Source organism: Kryptolebias marmoratus, linkage group LG11 (genome assembly GCF_001649575.2).
Source record: "Kryptolebias marmoratus isolate JLee-2015 linkage group LG11, ASM164957v2, whole genome shotgun sequence".
Classification (NCBI taxonomy): Eukaryota; Metazoa; Chordata; class Actinopteri; order Cyprinodontiformes; family Rivulidae; genus Kryptolebias; species Kryptolebias marmoratus.
The window spans coordinates 10,371,519-10,395,194 of NC_051440.1; the positions used below are offsets into that span (position 1 = coordinate 10,371,519).

Here is a 23,676-nt window from a genome sequence, read left to right on the forward strand (position 1 = left end):
GGGGGGGGGGTAAAGTAATAGTTGTACATCTCCCATTAATCACCTTTTTTAAAATATCACCCTAAAAATGAGCGTTTAGTGAGCGACGGTCTGCCTCCGCAGGGCATGTATGGGATCAGCGACGAGGTGTACCTGAGTCTGCCCTGCGTGTTGAACGGCGGCGGCGTGGCCAGCGTGGTCAACATGAGCCTGACGGACGACGAGGTCAGCCAGCTGCAGGCCAGCGCCAGCACTCTGTGGGACATCCAGAAGGACCTGAGGGACGTCTAACCCCGCCGCAGCAAGAGTAGCTAGTCCCCTGCAGCACCGTCACGAACGCCACGCAGCTCCGCCTCCTGCTCCTCGGCTCCTCCTCCCGTCAGATCAGGCCGCGGGCGTCAGTTCGTACGCTTGGTGCAGAGGAGGCGAACTGGTTGGGACGATTCGGTGTGTGTGGAGCCGTGTGTGTGTGGCCCGTGTTGCTCTGATGTGAAATAAAACATCTTCACTGGGGCTCAGTGTCAGTTCTTCACAGGTGTTCTGTAAATATGACGGCCTAGCAGTCTTTGGAGGGATTGTTTTGGTCAAACCTCGAAAATAACATTATCCACAATCATATCATATTGCAGGATGTCGTGGTCAGAGTATGTGCTACTGACGCACCAAAGTTTAGCTTGGTATCTGTAAAATTCACCGGGTTGTAGCCATTTTTGTGTTGGCTAACACTGATTAGCTGCGGTGGCCATCTTGACTTGGACTGATTCCAAAAGTTAATCAGTTGTAGATGTGCGTCTGATGATTATTTTCTAATTTTTTTATAAAAATATGTCTTGTGGTTTGCAAGATATGTTGCTAACAGACAAACAGGGTTAACCCCAACAGTTAATGCTAAAGTTTTAAGCAAATACTTTATGCAATGAGTAGCACTTCAAGTATGTGTTGTGCCAGACTCTGAGCAAAACCCACACCAAATCTGAGCACGATATCTGTAAAACTGACTAAATTGTAGCCATTTTTGTGTCTACCAAGGTAGTTGGCTGTGGCGGCCATCTTCAATTGAACTGGCTTCAAAAGTTAATCAGTTATAAATGTCCTTTTAACGGTTATTTCCTGAAAGTTTCATTAAAATCCATTCAGTGGTTCAGGAGATATTTTGCTAACAGACCAATTTGACTCCATGTAGTTAATGGCAAAGTTTCGAACAAAGCTCTGTTAGGGCTCAGAACACGTGTTGGGATCAGTCTCAGCTACTACCACGTCGTATTTCAGCTCAATGTCTCTGAAATTACCTGGGCTATGACCATTTTTGTGTCTTTTAAGGTCGGTTGACTGTGGCGGCCATCTTGAACGAGGTGGATTCTGAAGGTTAGTCAGATGTGGACACGCATCGAGCGATTAGATTCTGCAGAGCTTTGTAAAATCCGTCCGGTGGTTCATGAAATATTTTAGCAACGCTCACAGGAAGTGGGTAAAAACGTTAAAACGTGTTTCTTACTCCCAGCCTTCAGGTACTCCTGGAACTAACCCCCCCACCCCTCCGTCTGACCCTGACGTGACTCCTTCAGCGACGGCGGTGAAGACAGCTCGATGACGCCCGGCTGATCGTTGGTGTTAATCACTTCATGGTGTGAATGAGGGAGTGACAGAATCGTTGCCTGCAGCTATGTTTTTATTCTTCTTTTTATTTGACAAGCACAACACGAAGGAAACTGCTTCAGGCTCATGACGGCACTGGTCACGACATTAAAACACAGCAGCTTCCTGGTGTAGTTTAAATGATGAGACTCGAACGGCAACAGGTCCACGTGGGAGGTCAAACAATGAGACGGTCCGGTCACGGCTTCGGGCGACGGTTTGAATTCAGTTCTCGGTGGTTTCTGCCTCCGCCTGAGGAAGGAAAGTGACAAAAACCTGAAACGATGGTCAGCCAGAGGTGGTGGTGGTGAGGATCTTTAGGGTTTTACCTCCCTCCGCAGTTCGCTGAATTAGCTCCAAAAGGCCAAAGAAAGCAGAAGACGGTCTCGGTCCTTCGCTCATCCGGTTGTAATTCACTGGAGAGGAGCAGAGTGGAGAGTACTGGGTTTTAAAAAATAAAAATAATAAAAGCTGGGAGGAGAAGAACTAGTTTGACTTAGTTTTCATCTTTGAGAGCCGACTTTTAAATCTGTTGTGGTGAATACCTGCAGGTCGGATCAGAAACTTCAACAGAAATCCTCTAGACGCCACCTTCTTTTTGAAGGACGAATGCGGGGAACATTGATGTATATTAATACATATTAATACATATCAATGGTGGGGAAAGGCCTGATGAGATGAAGTCAAACTTGACGGAAAAAAAACAACCAGATTCAGCCAACAGTGAATTTAAGCTCACTGTGGTGATTTATTTTTTTGTTTGTTTCTTTACCTTCTATTTAATTGTGGCATCTTAAAAAAAGATGCATAAACAGCCGCATGTTAATGTGACTGATAAAGAAGGAGAAATAGTTTAAAAGCAAAAGTGAAAAATAAACCAAGTTGGGGTTTTTTTTATAAATAATCATGAGTCCAAATCAGAAGACAGATTTCCATTCCTGTACTTCCCTGATAACACTGATAGGTTTTTCTTCTCTCTTTTTGCTCTTTTATTACTGATCAAGACGTCAAACCTGTGCTTATCAATGAAAAAAGACAGTAAATGATCAAAGATTTGTTACTAAAGCCATTCATGATGATGAACAGGTTTTCTGACAAGTCATCTTCTGTCTGTAAAAGAAGGATCGAACCTGAGCTGCTGCCCACCTGAGCTCAGCGCCTCCTGCCTGCCGCTGCGCTCCAACACTGAGCCGTGGCCCTTTGCAACACATCGACACTCGGGTCAGGTGGGCTCAGGACCTGAGCTCCGACGGGTCAGTGTGAGCGTGCTCTTACGTGCTCCCTTCAGGTACAGCATCGCCTGCGGGGTCCAGCTTCTCCTCTGCCGGACAAACAGAAAACAGGGTCCGTCAGTTCACGTTCGTCTCGGCTCTGAGCACGAGGACACGATTGGGGCGGGCTGGCGTCACCTGTGGAGCGGTCCAGCACTGGGACGCCAGCGACACCAGCAGCAGGAGGGCCACTTTCACAGACATCGTCGAATCCTGCAAGAGAACGTCGCGCGTTAAACCTTTACTGGGGGGGGTCTGTAGCGCCTGACGAACCACTGAAGACAAGTTTGTTTTAAATCATTAAGTTCTTCGTCTGGACCAGCCTGCTGCGGGGTCTTTGCTAACAGACACACAAACCAACCTAAAACAGAACCTCCTCGGTGGAGGGAACAAAAGGGTCACATGTAGGAGCAGAGAGAAGGTTTTAACTAGGGGGTTACCTGTGATGTTGACCTTTGACCCCACAAACCTTGAAATCATCAGGCATCATCTCTGACCCATGAGGTGTCCAGCTGTGCAGTTTGACGTTCCTACATTACACAGCTGCAGAGTTAGAGCAACTAGGTGAGCTGTGAGGTTGACCTTTGACCCCATGGTCTTGAAATCAGTGGTGATCACCTCTGACCTCAGAGGTGTCCGTGCCGTTTTCATTGTCCATTACATGGTCGCATAGTTAGAGCACAAGGCCACCTGTGACCTTTGACCTTTGAGCCAGTTCCCTTGAAATCAACAGTGATCACCCTCGACCTATGAGGTGTCCAGCTGGAGTTTCTGTTATACAGCTGCAGAGTTAGAACACGGACTGATCTGTGACCTTTGACCTTTGATCAAAATGTGATCTCTTTCTTCCTTGTAGCATGTTTGACATTTCCAGAAAATGTCATAAAAATCTGTTTATAACTTATTAAGGAATCTTGTCCACAGACAGACGTTACCGGAAACAACCTCCTTGGAGGAGCTAATCAAGTTATAATTCTGTCTAAGAACGTCTACAAACGACTTCCAAACCTCCTTGGAGCTCCTCTCGGCTGCACCCAGGTGTCTAGTGAAAGGCAGCGCAGTGTGTTTTCAAATGAGCTGGAAATTAGGCAGATAAGTAAATGAATGGGTACGTTAATAGATCGATAACCTTAAGATGACCCGGATGTTCAGCAGATAAAAGTCCAACAATAAAGAGATGTGTCAGAAAATGAAATGGCTCCACAAGAGAGTTACAAGACAAAAGCTTGAAGGTTTCAGATCTCATTTCCAGGATGTTAAAAACTTGAAAATGCGACGTATAAGAATATATTTGTTTTGTCTCGGAGTCAGACACACAGAAACCAACAGCAGTTTCTTTTTCAGGTTTTAACTCTGACTTTTTGGACCCTAAAATGCAGCAGCTGATCGACAAAAACCCGAAAAGCAACAAGTTCTTTACGTAGAAATGAACAACATAGAACAACACATAAAAACCAGGCAACTTTGGCTAAGGAACATCCAAACGTGCCATAAACACTGTTTTTGGTACATTTTAAATTTGAATTTCTCTGTGAATCCTCAGCAGAAGTAAACAGCAAACATACACTCACCTCTACCATAAGAAAGACATAAATAATATTAATAATATTAATGATAACTCACCCGTTGTGTGTCTCAGTTCTGCTCTGACACTGATCCTCGTCAGTCAACACCCAGCCTAGTCTGCAGCCTCAGTGATGGGGCTGATGGGTAATTTGTTTCCATCCTAACTACAGCTCCGGCTGACGGAGTGACAGCTGCTGCTGAGGCTGTCTTTCTCTCTCTCTCTCTCTCTCTCTCTGTTAGCCACGGGGAGACGTTTGAACTTTTGGAGCCTCTCGCCGACAGCAGGGCATCTTTACGCAGGATGACGGCTCTGATAAGACTTTCTGAATGAGTGGTGTGTGGGAGAAGATGCCTGCTGGGGGGGTGGAGGCCCCGAGGAGGAGGCAAAGGGCTTCTGATGGGGTCCGGGAGAAGCTGCAGCATGTCTGGGAAAGCTGGGAGGTTTGGAGTGATCTGCAAATCTCATAAAGCTGCGTTTTAGCCACAGTGGAAACATGAACATACGGAATGATTAAAGCTATAAATGCAAGAGGGGCGAATAGGAACCGGCTGGAGGAGCTTTTTGCAACTAATTAGGGTAATTGTCAACAGGTCAGTAAGAGGGCTGGGTATAAAAAGAGCATTTTTAGAGAGGCTGAGTCTATTAGAAGTAAAGATGGGCAGAGGTTCGCCAGTCTGTGATAAAACTGCACCTAAAAATAGAAGAAAAGCTCCACAATGAAGTTCCTCCGTGGAAACTTGGGAGGCAGAGACGACCAGATGCCAGCTGGGGTTAAAAATGGTTCATTTCTCCAGGCAGCCTAACCCTAACCCCCTGTTGGTCAACGGTTTGAGACGAATAATGAAAAATACGAGTTTACAGTCAACGTTCTTAGAATTGTACAATGTTTAAAATTGGTTTCTAAGGTACTGGAGCAACTATAGTTTTTAATCTAATAAATTCATATTTGACAAACCTCAGAGGTGACTTGTGTTCTGTTAAATCTTACCAGTGGCATCAGCTGCTATTTTTTGTGTGTGTTCAATTTATTGAATTATTTAGTTTTCAAGGTTTTTGTTTCCAGGTTTTCATCAGAAAACATCACAGGGGTGAAAAAAACTCAAAAGTTAAAGAGATGTTTCAGCTTCTTGAACGTTTCTTTCTTTCTTTCAGGTCCACGTGCCATGCGCGACACTACAAAGCGCGACTATAACTGAGCCTTTACACTTCTGGAAGGGTACCATTAATGCAGAAAAGTTTATACAGGTTTTAGAACAACTTGTGCTCCTGTCCAGATGACGTCTTTTTCAGGGAAGGCCTTGCATATTTCAGCAAGAAGATGTTAAACCACAGACTGCATCCATTACAACAGCATGGCTTCATAGTAGAAGAGTCCAGGTGACCATCAAGCCTGTTATCAGCACTCAGTTCAAAAGCCTGCTTCTCTGATGGTATGGGGGTGCATTAATGTCTACGGCATGGGAAGTTCGCACATCTGGAAAGGCACCATCAATGAAGAAAAGTACATACAGGTTTTAGAACATCTGCTCCCGTCCAGATGATGTCTTTTTCAGAGAAGGTTTTGCATATTTCAGTAAGACAATGTTAAACCACAGACTGCATCCAGTCCATAGAAGAGTAGATTTTCATTCTGCAAATCTACATTTTCATCTGACACCAAGAAGTTAGAGAGCTGGTAGATTCGGAATAAAACTGGTCTCTGGAGCAGAAGAATACCAAGCCAGTTTAGAAAAAGACACACTTTATTGCAAGTATGCACTTACAAAAGTTACAATAAAAATTACAGTATAAATGTCTGCAATATTTTTTTTTCACAACAGTTTAGATTTCTGTAAAGTTCAAAGTTCCAAAAAACATTGAACAGAAACGATTCAGGATCGCAAAAAAAAATAAACGCTCCCAGGCACAAAGTCTGCAGAACCGGATTCTGTTAAAGGGATCACGACCCCTCCGACATGTCCCCGTGGTCCCAAACGTTCAGTCCACAGTCATCACAAAGGAACGCTCCTTAAATAACATCAAATCGAATCAAATAAAAACACCTGTGCTGTTGATCCACAAACACGTCTGCCTCTTTTCTGCGGGAATGGGTTTCAGTGGAAACGATCAAAATATAAAGTCACAATTAGAAACCATGATAAATAGTGGAGCGGTCCCCTTGTGCGCTCGCGGCTTTGTGTTATACCATGGCGTTGCTCTCACCGATTTTGTCCACCAGCTGAAAGAGAAGGACAGTAGTTATTTACAAGTACAACTGCGTCCTAATGTTTTAATCAGTACCAAACAGTGCTTCACACAAGACTTACAGCACTGATCCCTGGTAAGCTGAGCAACGATCCAAGCACAGGAACTCGCCTGATGAAGCCGACCGCCACCGGGAAGAATCCCCTGGAAGCAGAGAAGGGCAACAGTTTAGGATGCGAGGACTCACGGTGGGCGCCGGGTCAAAACGAGGCACAGTCGGCCGGTCTGAGCTGACCTGAATAAAAGAAAGAAGCCGTAGATCTCCAGGACGACGCCGACAATCGGCCAGCCGATCAGGACCACGAAGACCCCTCCCAGGAAGAAGCCGGTGGCTTTCGCTTTGTGCCTCTGGAAGAAGAACCTGAAGGTGCGCTCTAGGCCGATGACGAAGGACAGGCCGGACACAAACAGGACCTGCACCAGGGGAAAAAGGCCACACGTCACGGGTTCCGTCGACTCCTCGGGGCGCTGAACATGGATGTCTGACGCATCTGTTTGGTCAACTTACGTTTCCTATGGCGAGCAGAGCTTTGTCAAAAAACAGCATCATCCCGAAGAAGAGGAAAACCACGCCAAACCCTGTCAGCCCCATCCCGATTTCTGCAAAAAACAAAAGAAATATGATGAGTGTGTCCTGTTCTTTTAACATGTTAGTAATAAAATAACAAACTGAAACTTGTTGGAAAAAAAGACAACTTGGGTAAGTTTAAATTGGTGGTAAAAAAAAAAAAAAAAAAGAAATTGCAGTTCTTCCTCATTTTATTACATCTTACAAGTGTATAAAGTGTAAATGATTGCTCCACAGTGACGTCACCCAGCTCTCCGCAAATCACGTTTGAGCTGTTAGCCTCATACATTTAGCTGAACGCGGTTAGAAGCTTTAAAAAAAAAAAAAAAAAAAAAAAGGAACAGCGGTGAAACTGAAACGGCGCTTACTTTGTGAATCCGTGAGTGAAATCATTTTGATCGCTCCTGGAAAATACACCGACACACGCACAGGTCGCAAACGCTCAAATTCACAACCATAGAAGAAGATAAGCTAAGTTAAGTGATGCTACGACGGCAGGCAGCGGTGGCAGCACCGGCTGAGACAAAGCTAACGGGTTTGTTACGTGACGTCAGCACGTCGACTGTGGCGACGTAAGCTATCAAAGATCGTCTATGAAGGCAGATGCTGCGTCAGTCGTTGTGGAGTTTTAAAGATCTTTAGTTCAATTCAATTCAATTTAAATTTCATCTCTCTCTCATCTGTGGTTCGGAAGCTGGTTGCTTGCTGGCGCCCATCAACCAGAATTAGAATTCTGAGATTAAAGTCCGAATTCGAAGATTAAAGTCAGAATTCAGAGTTTAAAGTCAGAATTGGGAAATTAAAGTCAGAATTCGGAGATTAAAGTCAGAATATGGAGATTAAAGTCAGAATTCGGAGAATTTGGAGATTAAAGTCAGAATTCTCAGATTAAAGTCAGAATTTGGAGATTAAAGTCAGAATGCTCAGATTAAAGTCAGAATTTGGAGATTAAAGTCAGAATGCTCAGATTAAAGTCAGAATTCTCAGATTTTTGGGGGGGCTTTCGGTGGCCCTAATCCTTTTCCGTAGATTTTAAACATGTGCTCAGTGACAGAAAAAGATGAATGAACGATATGTAAACTTCATCTGAGTATGTTTTTAGGTCTGTCATTTAAAATGAAATGACAAAGGTTTTGACACATTTAAACTGTTTTTTACTACATTACATCATTCAAACATAGTTGGTGAAAATATTAAGACATATTTTGTATTTATAAATTTGAAAATGAGTAGTGTTTACACACACATAAGTAGATGACTTATGAGCATATTTTTTATGATTAATATCCCATAAAATATATTTACTTTAAGTAAAGTCTAGAAACTAAAATGGATTTTAAAAAACTTGTAAAGTTGGATCTATTTACTGATTTCCTGATAAGAAAATGTTTATAGGGTGCATTTTTGCTGTTTTGTGCTGCTGGATAGCAATTTATTATACGTTTCATTTTTAAAAAGCATTTATTTTCTTAAACTAAATACATTTTATGCTTTATAGATTATATTTTTTACTTCGCTTCGCATACATAAAGTTTACGGGTCTAAACTTGTTTCGTTTCAGTTACAGAAAAACCTTTGACAGAGTAATAACTCTTCATGCTTTCAAATCTTTACAGACGTAATGACGCACATTTGGACGTGTACGTGCTTCACAGTTGCGCTTTAACTTCTCTGTTGGCTTATTAAATCTCTGTTTTTGTAATTCCGCTTAAATTAGCCGCCCGAACAGCTTCTTAGCCCCCCAAAAAGTATTTTACTTATATTATTGGGCCTTAACGCGTAACGTCAAGCCCAAGTACTTCCGTGTTCTAAATGAACTACAACTCCCATGAGATCGTTGAGCAGGAAGAGCGAAGGTTCAGACGTGTTCAACTGAAACAGGACTTTGTTGAGAGAAACGACTTCCCCCGAAACACAAAAAGAGACCGGTTTCTTTCCAAATATGCTCCCGTCTGTTCTTCGCCTTAATAAGTGAGGAGTGTGTCCGGCTGTGAGGCGCCATGGGGACCGTGTTCGCCGTCCTGCTGGTTTTTGTCGGATGCTGCAGCAATGTGGTGTTTCTGGAGCTGCTTGTCAGGTCGGTGACAAAGTTAGGCTGTCTGCGTGGACTCATGCAAATATATACCCTATTAAAAGCAGGCTAATTTCTGCTCTAACACACCGAAATGGTCGACATGGTCCGAATAGGCAGGGTTTGTTGTTTAATTAAAAATACAACGCTAATTGTAGTGACAGCACATTTATTTTAGCAGGTTTTCTCTTGTTTTTTTGGTGTTAATCTAAAGTCTGAGTGCTCAGGATTCAGTTGGATCACACAAATCTCATTTACAGTTCCTGTTCTTTTGATAAATTGGAACAAACACATTATTAAAAACATGACTTTGCAACAATAAAAAGACAAAAGAAACCTTCACATCAGAGCCAGATCAGACAAGGATGATATGGAAAGTAACCTGTAACACTCAACCTGCGTGGGTGTTCAGTAATTATAAATGTTCTAAGGATTAAAATGCAGATATTTTAATTAATCCAGTTTGTTTGGGCATCTTAAGGACAATTGATGGGTTAGTAGTTTGAGCATAAAGCCTCAGTTTTAATGTACTGGTGAGCTTAAACAACTCCCAACTATGACATGCGTTTGTTGACCTACGAAAAGAGCCAAAGTGACCAAAAATGGAAAACTACTAAAGTAAACTCTTTTCAAACAGCACCGTTTGATATAGTTCAGGATATCCTCTGTTTGGGTTTGAGTTTATAGTTTTCAGTGAGTACCTTTTGGTAAAGCTGACTGGTTTCTTGTGTTTCTGCCTTTCAGAGAGTTTCCAGGATGTGGCAACATCGTCACCTTTGCTCAGTTTGTCTTTATTGCCTTGGAGGGGTTCATCTTTGAAACGGACTTTGGGAGGAAGAAGCCCGCGATCCCTATCAGGTGAGGATTGCACTCGAGTGTCCTGCCGCAGGTCAGACGGGAGCTGGTGTCAAATTAAAACGTCTGCTCTTTTTTTTTTTTTTTTTTTTTTCTCCAGTAACTACGTTGTCATGGTGACCATGTTCTTCACCGTCAGCGTGATCAACAACTACGCTCTGAACTTCAACATCGCCATGCCGCTGCACATGATCTTCAGAGCGGTAGGTGTCCCGTCGTGTTCTCGCCGTTTCCTCCGGCTGCTCGGGTCTGACTCCCGTAGTTAAATGCGCTGCCTCCCTTCTCCGCAGGGATCGCTGATCGCCAACATGATCCTCGGAATAATCATCCTGAAAAAGAGGTGCGTCCTCCCGCTCGGCTCGGAGAAACTCTTAAAGTGTCTCCAAGCACACGGATTGAATCTCGTGTTTTCTAACTGCAGGTACTCGGCCAGCAAATATCTCTCGATAGCTTTAGTTTCTGCTGGCATCTTCATCTGCACCATCATGTCGGCCAAACAAGTGGTGAGTCGCCTGCTTCAGGTTTTTTTTATTTGTCATTGAAACTCTGTGATAACGGAGTGTCGCACTGCCGGTTGGTTTTAGCACGACGTGTCCAGCGATGGGTCAGACGAGCACGGCTTCTACGCCTTTTTACGCTGGCTTGTAGGTGAGTAGAGGGACGCACACACGGGTTTCTGAACGGCTTCGGCTTTATCTGAGCGTCCGTCTGTTCCTTCAGGCATCGCCATGTTGACCTTTGCCCTGCTGATGTCGGCGAGGATGGGCATCTTCCAGGAGACGCTCTACACCAAGTACGGAAAGCACTCCAAAGAGGCTCTCTTCTACAACGTGAGTTCCTCCTCAGGCGGCTGCGGCGCCCCGATCATCCCCTGCGGCGAAGGCGGCACGTCCGGCTGCTGGTGATTTTTTGGGGGGGAGTTGAGTCGCGATGTCTCACATTCGCCTCCCGCTGTTCGTGTACTTTCAGCACTTCCTGCCTCTGCCCGGCTTCCTGCTTCTGTCCACAGACATCTACAACCACTGCGTCCTCTTCAGTCAGAGCAGTGAGTTCAAACCAAGTCCTCACTTATTCATCTGATAATGGGTAAATAATTTGCTTTTGTTTATGACTTTGCTTGTCTTGGCAGCTCCAGTTCTTATCCCTGCGGTGGGGCTGAGCCTGCCGATAATGTGGATCTACCTGCTGATAAACGTTATCACACAGTATCCTTTTCAAGAGTTAAAAAAGAAGAAAAATCACACTTTTAACTGATTGATTGGCTGCATTAAAGCCATAACAGCTGTCAAAATGTGCGTTTTGTTGTAAAGGTGTGATAAATAATACACACTAATTACTACCAGAGGTTTATCACATGATTTGTAATAAATTAGCGAAATCGGCAGAGTCAGGTTTTGTTGCCAACAATTCAAGTTGTTTGTTTACATCCCGACACTGATGAGGTCACTTTGGACACCTTGGATGTCGAGTCGGTAAAATAATCTTTGGATGTAAACGGAGTCAGAGGGAGAACGATGGAGTCAGAGACGCCAGGCGGGAGGAGAAAAGGTGAAGCTCTTCTTCTCTCTTCGGAGAAGAAAGGGCAAATAAAAGCTGCAAGGACGAGTCGACACAAGGGGAGACATTTTGTAGGAGGAAATCGAGCGGTAGAGAGAGTTAAAGCTAAGGTTGGAGCTGAGATCAGATGCAGATGAGCTGTGCCGTATATTCAGAACTCTTAACATGAGAATTTGCATTACTGATCGTCAAATTTAGTTGCAGAAAGACGAGGAATATTTGCTGTTCTCTTATGCGAATTTCACAAAAACCCTGATAAGTTTGAGTTGCGTTAACTCCCAAACAATCATTTATTGTGGTAGAAATTGTGTTGGAAGCATAAAAATTCAAAAACACTGAAAAATCACATATTTTGACAGCTATTATGGCCTTAAGTTCAGTTATTCTTTTCACTCTACGCATTCTTAGTTATCAGTAATAAAAGCTTTAAACCCTTAGCGGTGGTTTACTTTATGTCTGTTTTAGGTTCATGAAAGTCTAATAGAAAATAGAAAGGAAGAAAGTAACAATACAAAGCAAAAACTTCAGCTTTCTACCTATTTTAGCTTCTGTCTGTCCGGTCCAAGGCTGGAAAACACCGTCTGATTTAGAAAATGTCGACATGTGGGGGCTTCCTGATGATTGTTTGAAGCTTTACCGGACAACCTAAAAACTAATCATTAACCAGGTGTGGTAAAATATTTTAGATAAAAGAAGAAAAGCCCAGAGTTTTATCTTAATCCTTGTTTATGGTCGCACCATGATGCTTTTAGCTGGTTAGGCTCCGAGCAGTTTTTTTTTTTTTTTGCAACAACTTGTGACACGTTTCTGGAAACGGGGTAAGCGGCCAGCAGAGTTGCTCCTGCGGTCCGTACAATCCCACGCCCGGTTGCAGACTTTAACCACCTCCCCCCAGGTACGTGTGCATCCGCGGGGTTTTCATCCTGACCACCGAGTGCACCTCGCTCACCGTCACCCTGGTGGTGACGCTCAGGAAGTTCCTCAGCCTCATCTTCTCCATCCTTTACTTCCGAAACCCCTTCACTGCCTGGCACTGGCTGGGCACGGCCGTGGTCTTCGCCGGCACCCTGCTGTACACGGAGGTGTGGAGCAGCGTGAGCGCCGCGCTGCGGGGCGCCGGCGTCAAGGAGAAGAAGGCGGAGTGATCGGGAACTCCGCCCCACCGGCCTGGACTTTTAACTCTCTTGCAGTGGTTTTTATACAATCATGGTCTTTTTGTTTCTCATACTTGATCACACATCATGTTCACACCCTCGCAGAAGATGTCAGGTGCTGATATTTAACCTTTTTTTTTTTATTGTCAACGTGTTCATGCTGTTACAGAATAATGTGTAACTTGTACAGTTGCTGACTGTTTTACTCTGATTGGACGGTGGGTTTATTTTTTTTATTTTTTGACATATTTGTACAACATCTATCGTTTCGCTCCCTCAAAGCACAACACCGACGTTTAAAGAGTTAAAGGTATTCATCGCAAACTCTGAAGTCAAACATAAAAAAAAAGGTTTTCCTGAACTCCATCTGACGGTGGGGTTTGAAGGAATTTACTCCAGTAGTTTTACAGATATACTGATGTGCGACTCTGAAATGCGGGTCCGCGCTCAACGTAAACAAAGCACGTTTAGCTGCCTAATTTACTCAACAAATTGGAGCTTAAATGCATACCGATACACCAAAGTTGTCTGACTCCTCCATCCGCTGTCGGATGTTTTTAGTCACTTCGGCTGTTTTCGTACGATAGTCGGCAGCCGTTCGCAGATCTTGCTTCCATTTTTAATTTAAGACCACGTCAACCATCGATATGAGGAGAGAAAAATAGGCAGGTTTTGTTTCCTTCTCCTGTTTTTTTTTGGGGGGGGTGTTTGATTTGTTTTGTTGCCCGTCCTTGTGACTCTGCAGCGAGTACCTGTTTTTTAAAACGTGTCCATTGTGTCAGGAGCCGGTTTTTGACTCTGTCCAGATCAGAAACGGAGCTGAAAAGAAACCTGATTTTACTCACATTAAACAGGAACTCTTAACGTCCCACGTTTAGGAGGGAAAAAAGAAAAAAAGTTTTGGGGTCTTTTTCTGTAATTTGCTGACAGAAAAAACCACGAGAACTCACCAGATTTACCTTTCTTCTTCAGCACTTGTACCTCAGTAGCATTCATTCAGGCGGTGCAATTATGTCGTGGCGTTGTTTAGATATTTATTTCAGACAGTATTTAGGTAACTTGTTACACGTTTAGGGACATTTAACTGAATCTACCTTTTAGATTATGTATGCAGACTTGCCATGTTGTCTCAGGTGACCTGTTTTAGTCGACAATAAAACTTCACACTCCGTGACCGAAGAGTCTACTTTTTATGAGCCTTTTGGTGTCTATTCTATACAAATGTTTCTGTGACGGTGAAGCTTCATCCCTCTCTCTCCAGCCGGGACATTCTGTACCCTCACAGTTCACTGGTTTCTCAACCCGAACCGGACCAATCCACAGAGGTGTAGTTCAGCTCCATCCAATGGCAGCTGCTGTTACTCGGGGCCCAGAGGTGGGAGCAGCCGAGCAGGATTAAATAATCTGACAGAAGCCCGGCTGTAGCTTGTGTGTCTGCAGCAGCAGAGGAGGAGGATGGGGGGAAACGGGTCGAGTCACCTCTCTGAGGAAGATGGAAGAGGAGGAGGAATTACTTTTGTGAGGGGCATCCGGGTGAGTCTGTGCACCTGTGTTTTATTTAGTGTTTTCTGCACGTTTTATGTCCTGATTGTGTGATTTATAAACCACAGAAAGCTCTACACTCACAGCTGTCACTGCGACACTGAAGTTAGCTTCTGATTTGATCATTTCTGTAAAGGGCTACTCTGCTAAATTTCTACACAGTGAGTTTTTATCAGCTTTAATTCAAAATATGCAGCACTTAGACCAGGGGTGGCCAATCCTGGTCCTGGAGAGCCACTATCCTGCATGTGTTACTTGTTTCCCTGCTCCAATACACCTGATTCAGTGGTTAAATCACCTCCTCATGTTCTGCAGAAGCCTGTTAATCACCTACTGATTCAAATCAGGTGTGTTGGAGCAGAGAAACAAGGAAAACATGCAGGATGGTGGCCCTCCAGGACCAGGATTGGCCACCCCTGATTTAGAGTGTTCAAACCTGGATTACACTGGTCAATACTAAAAGCAGAATCTTTAAAGTGCAGTCTGTCGGTTGTGAAACCTTTGTTTTAATTGCGGAAATTCTAAAAATTACCATTTTTTTTGTTTTGTTTGTTTTGTTTTTCCCATCTGGATAACTAAAAACTGCAGAACTTTGTCTGTTCAAACCTGGACTGAATCCTTCAAAATTAAACAGTTTAGTGAAAAACAAGTCTGTGAAATTTTCATTCTGTTTGTGAAAACATAGTCATGTCTTCTACACTTAAAGACAAACCGTTAAAGCAGAATTTGTGACGTAGGATAAGTTGTCTCAGGCTTGAACAGTGTGAGCATCCACACAGATGCCCCAAAAAAACACTAAAACGACCTTCCTTGAATTATCATTAATGGAATAAAGGTTTTAAAAATCACAAATTGTGTTTTATTGATCTTCCAAAAGGTATTGAATACTTTAGTCCATGTTTAAAGTCTAAATAATGCAGATTTGGAAATATAGCTGATTAAAATTGGGCCATAAACTAAAAATTCTTTGTACTACCACTTTACCAAGCTGTTGAATAAGGAGCTGAAGTCGTAAGCTAACTTCAGCGTACTGGTGTCACTGACTGGACATGAGACAGAAGCTTTGTTTGCTTTACAGAACTAAGTTTATTTTTTAATTTTCTCGCACTAAAAACAAACTGAATGGTGAAAGGAGCCCTTTAGCTGAACGTGAGGCGATTGGTTCTTTATGTTTCCATCTCAAACCAAACTGCGAGTCCACTTCATGAAACCAGTTGGTTCTGGTTCTGCTTGTTCATCTGAGCTTGATTAATACTCTGGGTTTATTAAAAAAAAATAGGTCAGACTTAAATACACCTGCTTGTTCGACCAAATAATAAGGCTTAATTACTGACGGGATGTTGGTTTAACTGATGCTGATTCATGAAACTCCTCTGGACGGTAAATAAAGTAGAAATAAAGCTAATAAGCCAAGTTTCTACCTGCCTGTTTATATAAAGCTGATTATCATTGTGGCCAGCAGGGGGCGCTGCTAACCTGAAGTTTCTGCCTTTGTTCCCATCAGCTGTCAGACAGAGTTATCCACCGGATGAAACCTTCATCAGGCGGTCCTCACATCCAACCTGAACCACCAGCCCCAGCAACCGCTCCACTTCCTGCCCAGTCTGTCCAACACTGCCTGACTCCTCCTCCCTCTCCACCACCCTCCACTCCTCCTCCTCAGAAAGCCAGACCCACACCACCATCAGTGGAACCACCTCCTGCTCCTGCTCCTGCTCCTGCTCCGGTGAAGTTTCATTCCCTGGAGCCTGAGGAGCCCCAAACTGCTCCTTTAGGCTCTGCTCCACCCTCGTCCCCACCTTCTCCTCAGATGGAGACCCCTGTGGCACCTGGATCTGTTCCTTCGCCTCCTCGTGCAAAGCCAGAAGTCTTACCTGCAGCTGAGTCCTTCATCCCAGCTCCTGCAGAGCCGGAAGCCCCGACCACGCCGCAGACGTCAGGACAAACCAACAAGCCTCCGAAGGTGGAGCCGTCTCCTTCAGCTCCTCTCTGCCAACTCATGACGACCTTTGACCCTGCTGTTGCTGCTGCTGCTGCTGAGCCTCAGGAATCTGCAGCCTCGTCGCGTCCACCAGCCGAACCTGGGTTCTCATCGTTCCCCGCCGGTTCTGACTCAGCGCCGCCTCTGCCTCCGCCTCCTCCAGAGCCCGCCGCTGCAGCGGACCTTTCTACAGACGCAGCTGCACCCCGCCAGAGTGAAAAGCTGCCCGTCGTTCCCGCCGATGGGCCTGCGGCTGATCCAGCTGCAGGTGGGATTTCCATCAGAGACGTCTCTGTGCTCCTTTCTTCATTCATGTAGAAATAGATGCTAAAGATAACACACAGTTCAGCTCAGATTTTCTTTTTTTATGATCAAAACACAAAATCAAGCCTGCAGCCTCACCATTTAATGTTTATTCAAACTCTTTGAGGATCTGAGTAAAACGGCTCCCCTTTTAACCAGTCTGTTACTTTCTATTCACTAACATGTGTTTGTTTCTTATCGTGTTTATGAGAGAATTTAAAAATTTATCAAATAGGGACGTTTATTTTAATCGGCATCTTTAAACCAAACAAGTTTTTTTTTTAGACGGAAAGAAAAAAAAAGAAGCGCCCTTTTTTATTTTTTAATGATGATTTTGCATCTGTAAATGTTGTCTGCCTAATAATAACACTCATTACCTTACTGTGACATGATAATATTAACGATAAATAAAAACTAAAGGCCCAGCCATCCAGGATTGCCTATCGCCCGCTGCCTTTCAAGCCAGAGATTTAAACTAAGATCATCTTATGATGAGAAATGCAGAAGTTGAAGCCATTTTGGTCAAATCTTGTAGGTAACGATATACACGATCTGGTAACACTCTGAGTATGTGTTGGGAATTACTCCCAGCTACTACCACATCAAATTTCAGCTCAATATTCGTGAAGGTGACTGAGTTATAGCCATTCTTGCGGTTGTTGAGGTCAGTCAGCTGTGGCGGCCATCTTGAATCGGATTGACTCCAAAAGTTAATCAGTTATAGACGTGCATCCAGTGGTTACTTTCTGGTAGTTTCATTCAAATCTGTCCAGTGGTTCATGAGATATTTTGCTAACAGACAGACAAATGTACACACAGACCCCACGTCAGTGCTAGCTCTTCATGTAAACCAAAAGGATGTGGAGAGAAACGGAAGAGAAATTCTTCAAGGAGCGGTCTGTAGTTCAGGAAATTAAATGTCTTTTAAACAAAAAGTTATTGTTTATATTTACAGCTTTGCCCGTGTGTCCTGAATCCGTGGAGGAAGAGCTGAGGCAGAAGATCAGAGCAGAGATGCAGAGACGTCTGGAGGAGGAGATCAATCAGAAGAGACAGAAGCTCCAGCAGCAGTAAGACTCAAAGTCTCCTTTACTCTTCGTCTTTAGTCCCGCTTTGTTGCTTGGTCTGATCTGTTTACAAAATACGAGCCGGCAGGAGCTCCTCACTGCTCGCCGTCGTTACGCCGATCATCTAAATAACTGACTGCGAGAGTCGTATGATTTGTGCCCCGTGAAGGTTGGAGGAGACTCAGGTGAGGGCTCGGGCGGAGCGGCAGGTGAGGAGGACTCTGGAGGCGGAGGAGCTGGAGGCGGAGGAGCTGAAGGCATCCGTCCAGGAGGACAAGATGAAGGCCGAGCGCGAGAAGCTCATGGTGCAGCTTTACGTAAGCAGAAAAGGAAACTGTTTATGTCCTCTTACTGGTTCAGTGGATGGAGCTGAAGGCACGTCTGACTCCTCCTGTTTCTGTTTTACCCCACACCTCATCCGCTGATGTTAGTTTTGCTAAGTCTTGCTCCAAATGTCACAGCAGCACGAGTGTTACCGTATAATATGACCTGACGTCATTCAATCTCACCCAGGCTCAGCAGCTGCAGGAGAAGGAGAAAGAGATGAAAAAGCGAGACGTTCTTCGCAAAGAACATGCTGCGAAGCTGGGAGCAAAGGTTGGTGCAAATCCCAAACGGCTCGTTGCTCAGACACAGTCATCGTGACCGTGTTTGTCAAATCTATGGATTTTGGAGGAAATTAATAAAAAACCTTTAGGAACCCAAATTCTTTACAAGTAAAAAGTGTGCTGAAGTTTGGCGTCATAGTAGCTGGAAGTAATTTACAACACTCTGACATCCCGTAAAATTGCATTATTGTGCATAAAATTATTTTTAAGGTTTGACCAAACCAACCACAGCTCGGTCCCTTTTTAAAATTAGATGATCTCTAAAACTCTACGGTGGACGATATGCATTTCTTCACAGAATGCTAGAACTTTATTTAGGTCAGCAATCACATTTAATCAGATTAATGGGCGCTGAGTCCTTTGTTCAAACAGAAGGCTCTCTTTGAGTCGTGATTCACTTTCAGTCGGGTTTAGAGGCTCGTCTCAGCAAACTGTCTTGCAGTCATTGTTCGCTTGTTAAAATCAGAAACATTCTTGACAGTCAGAATATTTCCCCCTACAATTGAAAACGAGTCATCGGGCCTGTCAGAGCAGACAGGGGCTCTCTTAGGCTTTGAAAAGGACACATGGCTTTTATAGATGAGATGCTTCTGAGGCTCGGGTCGGCAGAACGAAAGAGGATCAGTACGACTTGGTGCATGGAGGAAAGCGATCTGAGCGGGGCTACAGGACTTGCTAATAAAGAACGCAACAGAATAGCTTATATTTGTGCTCTCAGTGGATAAACTACGTTTCTGGAGAGGATGCGAGGCCAAAGTATTGGGGAGGAACATCTTTACTTGTGGGGTAAGATTAAAATTAACAGAAGGATTGGAGTTGGCAGCAATCTGCTTTGGTTGAACTCGCCCTTTAGCTCGTTGACCCAGTCAGAGCGGCCTATCAAATCAACTCTGCAGCCCACCCAAAAAAAAACAAAAAAAATCTGCTTCTTCCACACTCTGAACGTTTATGAGACGACTTGAAGACTGACGAATATTCCTGACAACCCAACTCAATCAGCAAGGGCACAAATCCCATTTCTTTATTGGGGAGGCAGTAAACAGATACTTATTAAGACGCCAACGGTACAGTCATGTGTGCTGCCGTGAAACAAGCAGATGGAGCCATTATTATCACTATATTCTACTAACAGTTGCTATTATAAAACTGGTAAATAACTCAGGAGTTGAACTGGCCATGACCAAACGTATTTAACAATCATATTAGTAGGAATACTAATTAACACACAAATGCATCGTTTTACCTGTATAAATCCTGTTTATGCTTTCTGGTTTTAAAATTGCTTAAAAGTATCGTTTCCTCATGTGATTTAATTGGGGGGGGCAGTATCTGTTTTTCCGGACCCCCCTAACCCCCCCGGGATTTCCGCCTATGTCGATCAGGTTAAACTGGAATAAAGCTCCTCAGGTTTGAACCAACATGTAGTCCTGAAGCTTCACTGCTGCTGATACCAATGGGTGAAACAAAAGTTCAGGGATGACCTTCACAATATAACTATTTCTAGTATTAGTGGTAGATGTTGTGTTAAAGTTAAAGATTTTAGTTAAAGACTCATCTTCACCGGAAGTTTCAGAGACCCCTCTGAATAATAAAACAACTGTAGTTCATATATTAATCACACATTGCCCATAAATAATTATAAAAGACTTGTACAAGGTTCCATATTTATCTAAATAAATCATCTGTTATCGTCTCAGACTTTGTCCAGTTGTAACGTTTGCATGTTCTAACCAATGTGTTTCACGTTTTCATTTATATTTTTCTCTGTGTTAATTGGGATGAATGAAATGTTAGGAAACTTCCACCTCACTCAATTCGAATCTAATGTAAGGGAGCCCCGTTTTTAGCCACAGAGGGGCAGTGAGAGTCAACGTCAAACACCAAAAAGTGCAGATTAAAAAACTCTAATTAGGTTCACGAAGCATTTCACGGCTGTTTCACCTTGAATTTGTGTGTTTTCCCTCGTAGCTGTCAGAGTTTTACAACGTCTCTGCTGAGAACTTCCAGAAAGGCAAAGAAGAGACTCACGGGCGTTTTACGTAAGTTAACATCAAGATATATATATATATATATATATATATATATATATTAGTTTTTATCCACATAGGAAATAAAGGTGTAGTTTATTCATTTTTTTTCATAGTTTTTTTTACCTACTGAAGCAGCAGTAAAGCCGATATATGATCTTTGTCTCCTCTTCCTCAGACGTGTAAATGTTCAGCCGGTGTGTGCAGACCTGCAGGCCCAGGTACTGAAATGCTACACGGAGAGCGCAGGAAGAACTCTGTTCTGCTCGGCGATCGCATCGGCCTACATGCAGTGTGTGGACGATGCCAAGAAAGTACAAATTAAAACTTAAGACGTGGTTGAACTCCAGGAGTCACTGATAAGAACCGAAGGCCTGGTTGTTTCCGCTCCGACATCTGATCGGTGGGGGGTCAGAGGGAAGTTTTTGCTGCTGCAGCAACACAAAAAATGGACTGAAGTCAAGAGTGATGGAAGACTCTAATCCAACTTGTTTACCTGAAGATGTGCCATGAACCCACAGATCTGTGTGTGTGTGTCACAAACAGTCCAGCTTTAAGATAAGAGACACTGTAGTGCTGATCACTGTAAAACGAACGGGTTTCTAAATACAAACGAGACAAAAGCTTTAATCGATAAAGTCAATGTTTCAGTGTGCCTTTTAAGTCGTGAAAACCAGCAGGGTGCAGATTTATGAAAGAACTATGCAAGAAGCATTTCAGGTGAATGAAAATCAGCAATAAAGTTTGATGTGGTGTATGTCGAAGCAGCTCTTAATGGTAAGTGGTTCACTCTTAAATACACTTATTGCCAAAAGTATTCACTCACCCATCCAAATCACTGATTTCAGGTGTTCTAGTCACACTCATAGCCACAGGTGTGTAAAATCAAGCACCGAGGCATGCAGACTGCTTCTACAATATCTATAAAAAAATGGGTCGCTCTCAGGAGCACGGTGAATACCAGCTTGGTACCGTGATAGGATGCTACCTGTGCAGCAAGTCTAGTCGTGAAATTTCCTCGCTAATAAATATTCCACAGTCAGCTGTTTGTGGCGTTATTACAAAGTGGAAGGGATTGGGAAGGTGACCACGTAAAATCACAGAGCGGGCTCAGGAGATGCCAACGTTCTGCAGAGTCAACAGCTACAGACCTCCAAACTTCATGTGGCCTTCAGGTCAGCTCCTCAGTCTGGCCCCGCCCACTCACACCTGTTCTCTGAAATCATAAAGCCTCCTGTCTCAGCTCCCCTCATCGGCCCCTGCCTATTTGATCGGTCTAACTTATCCCTTCTGCTGTTTGCCATGTCTGTGGTTCCATACCCTGTCCGGTTCTCCTCCGTGTTTTTTTTTTGAGCTTCTCTCTACGTCAGCCTTTTTGTTTTGTATTATATTGTTATTAAATCATCTTCCCTCGAGTCCTCGTGAAAGTCTGCATCCTTAGGTCTAAGCTTAGCTTCTTGACAGTTGTTTTATAAGCCTGAAAAACGATAAAAATAAGACACTGGTTTGGATGGCCATTTAATTCAAAACTCACCAGACTATCCCTTTAACTTCAAATTAGTTAGTTAGTTAGTAGTTAGTTTGTCAAAACTGCAGTTTTGCAAATCTAAAAAAAAAAATGTGACAATGTACAATAATCAGCTTTTATACAAGTCATATATACGTAAATGTACCCAAGTTAGCCAAAGGCTAATTTTCAGCTGAAGTCAAAGGAACATCTTCTGATTGAGACGACAGGTAACAAAAGACAATCAGCCTCCCTTCATCACAGCACAGAGCATTGAGCTTCATCCGAGCGCACTGCTCGGGGGGGAGAAAGCTAAAAACAGCTGTGAAGCTGTGGTCTTCAGCCCCCGGCTTGACGTCAGGTTCAGCCACCACAGAGGAAGTGGTGTCCAGAGGTCCGGGAAAACTTTCTGTTTGTGTTCACAAGAACAATTAATATCCTTTGAGTAAACACCAAAAAAAAAAAAAAACAGCACTGATCTGTGTTTCTGGACCGATTTAACTTATTTAACATCTATATGTGAATTAGTGAGGATCATAATCTGGCATATTATCCCGACTGTGGCTGTAACTCGGTCAGTGTTACAGATATTGACCTAAAATCTGGCGTGGTAGTAGCTGAGAGTCATCCCCGACACATCCTTCGAGCGCTGACTGAAGCAGGATGTTTTTGTTTCAGACGATGTCACGAACTTCTGATGATGTAAGATGGTCGCCAACAGCTAATCAACCTTAGCAAACATAAAATTGGCTACAAGGCAGTGGATTTTAGGGTTTTTTGAGCTAAAACTAGCCATGGTAGTAGCTGAGAGTCGTCCCCATCACATACCCTGAGGGCTAACAGTGTATTATCTTTGTTTCAAAGCTGACACGCAGCTTGGATGTGAAATTCTTTCATACGACCCTTTTCTTCATGTTACAAGTTTTTTTTTTTGTAATTTCCTGTTTGTCCCGTTTTTCACCCTCATGTGGATGAACATTTGGTCACCGACTCCAACCTACGGGGTCGAGTCTCAGTCTGAAGAATCGTAAACCCTGTGCCATTAGCGGAACTTTATATGTCGTCAGAAAAAGCCCAAGCTTTGCACAACTCGTCGTGTCAACCAGAACGCCATGTACAGTTTGCCGTCTGACACTCTGGATTGCATTTTGAAGCAAATCTTAGTCGTTCTCAAGAACCACAAAAGTGCTGATTGCCTCCTCTTGGAAGAGTGGTTCCCAAACTTTTCAGCTATTAACCCATAAAATAACAGTGACAAAGATGTGTGGCCCCATCTGTTGGCTGTTTAAATATCCAAAAGTGCTAATGATCCTATTAAATAAGGGCATAATGACAACACAAACAGTCTTGGCATCCATTTTGCTATGATTTTTAAATTGTTAAATGACTTGTATTTCAATTCCCTGCAACAATTATGGTGTAAATATATCATAATAACCGGGTTTTTAATTGTAACTTGACATCTGGGGATTGTCTAAGAACCCCTACTTGATGTTGGGTGACCCACAACTTTGGGAATCATTGTCTGAGAACAGTGGTGTCCAATCCTGGTCCTGAAGAAACACTATCCTGCATGTTTTAGTTGTTTCCCTGCTCTTCGGCAGGTCTTTAAGTTCTCCAGATGCCTGTAAATCACTCGCTCATTCAAATCAGGTGTGTTGGAGCAGAGAAACAAGTAAAACGTGCAGGATAGTGGCTCTCCTGGACCAGGGTTGCCTACCCCTGCCGTAGAAAGATGGA

General features: G+C 43.5%; 4 protein-coding genes across 8 annotated transcripts in view; 3 read left to right on the forward strand and 1 right to left on the reverse strand.

The window, feature by feature from the left end:
- The window catches only part of ldhbb (lactate dehydrogenase Bb), a 6,713-nt gene extending 6,221 nt beyond the window's left edge, over nucleotides 1–492 (forward strand). For all 3 annotated transcript variants that reach the window (XM_017406105.3, XM_025003711.2, XM_017406104.3), the window contains exon 8: nucleotides 103–492. In XM_017406105.3, coding sequence (XP_017261594.1) covers nucleotides 103–270 — 168 coding nt within the window. In that variant the 3' untranslated portion in view covers nucleotides 271–492. The remainder of the gene's footprint in view (nucleotides 1–102) is intronic.
- A 5,684-nt stretch (nucleotides 493–6,176) lies between these two features.
- On the reverse strand, nucleotides 6,177–12,546 carry golt1bb (golgi transport 1Bb). 2 transcript variants are annotated; one of them, XM_037978387.1, is made up of 5 exons: nucleotides 12,284–12,546; nucleotides 7,205–7,296; nucleotides 6,932–7,110; nucleotides 6,759–6,840; nucleotides 6,177–6,670 (listed from the first exon to the last, which is right to left on the reverse strand). In XM_037978387.1, exons 1-5 carry the CDS (start codon nucleotides 12,348–12,350, stop codon nucleotides 6,632–6,634), a joined length of 459 nt encoding a protein of 152 aa, XP_037834315.1. In that variant the 5' UTR covers nucleotides 12,351–12,546; the 3' UTR covers nucleotides 6,177–6,631. The 2 variants fall into 2 exon arrangements, with proteins under 2 accessions (XP_037834315.1, XP_017261047.1); XM_017405558.3 differs by lacking the exon at nucleotides 12,284–12,546 and adding an exon at nucleotides 7,633–7,890.
- Nucleotides 9,077–14,080, forward strand: slc35b4 (solute carrier family 35 member B4). The gene is made up of 10 exons (XM_017405556.3): nucleotides 9,077–9,341; nucleotides 10,080–10,193; nucleotides 10,291–10,393; nucleotides 10,481–10,530; nucleotides 10,612–10,693; nucleotides 10,775–10,838; nucleotides 10,911–11,020; nucleotides 11,160–11,235; nucleotides 11,320–11,395; nucleotides 12,643–14,080. The coding sequence occupies exons 1-10, from the start codon at nucleotides 9,265–9,267 to the stop codon at nucleotides 12,890–12,892; spliced, it is 1,002 nt and encodes a 333-aa protein (XP_017261045.1). The 5' UTR covers nucleotides 9,077–9,264; the 3' UTR covers nucleotides 12,893–14,080.
- Nucleotides 14,081–14,277: 197 nt separating this feature from the next.
- Nucleotides 14,278–21,186, forward strand: chchd3b (coiled-coil-helix-coiled-coil-helix domain containing 3b). 2 transcript variants are annotated; one of them, XM_017405639.3, is made up of 7 exons: nucleotides 14,278–14,434; nucleotides 15,948–16,692; nucleotides 17,683–17,797; nucleotides 17,964–18,111; nucleotides 18,308–18,391; nucleotides 20,371–20,441; nucleotides 20,608–21,186. In XM_017405639.3, exons 1-7 carry the CDS (start codon nucleotides 14,357–14,359, stop codon nucleotides 20,759–20,761), a joined length of 1,395 nt encoding a protein of 464 aa, XP_017261128.1. In that variant the 5' UTR covers nucleotides 14,278–14,356; the 3' UTR covers nucleotides 20,762–21,186. The 2 variants fall into 2 exon arrangements, with proteins under 2 accessions (XP_017261128.1, XP_037834314.1); XM_037978386.1 differs by lacking the exons at nucleotides 20,371–20,441; nucleotides 20,608–21,186 and having other exon boundaries at nucleotides 17,964–18,220.
- The last annotated feature ends 2,490 nt before the right edge of the window (nucleotides 21,187–23,676 follow it).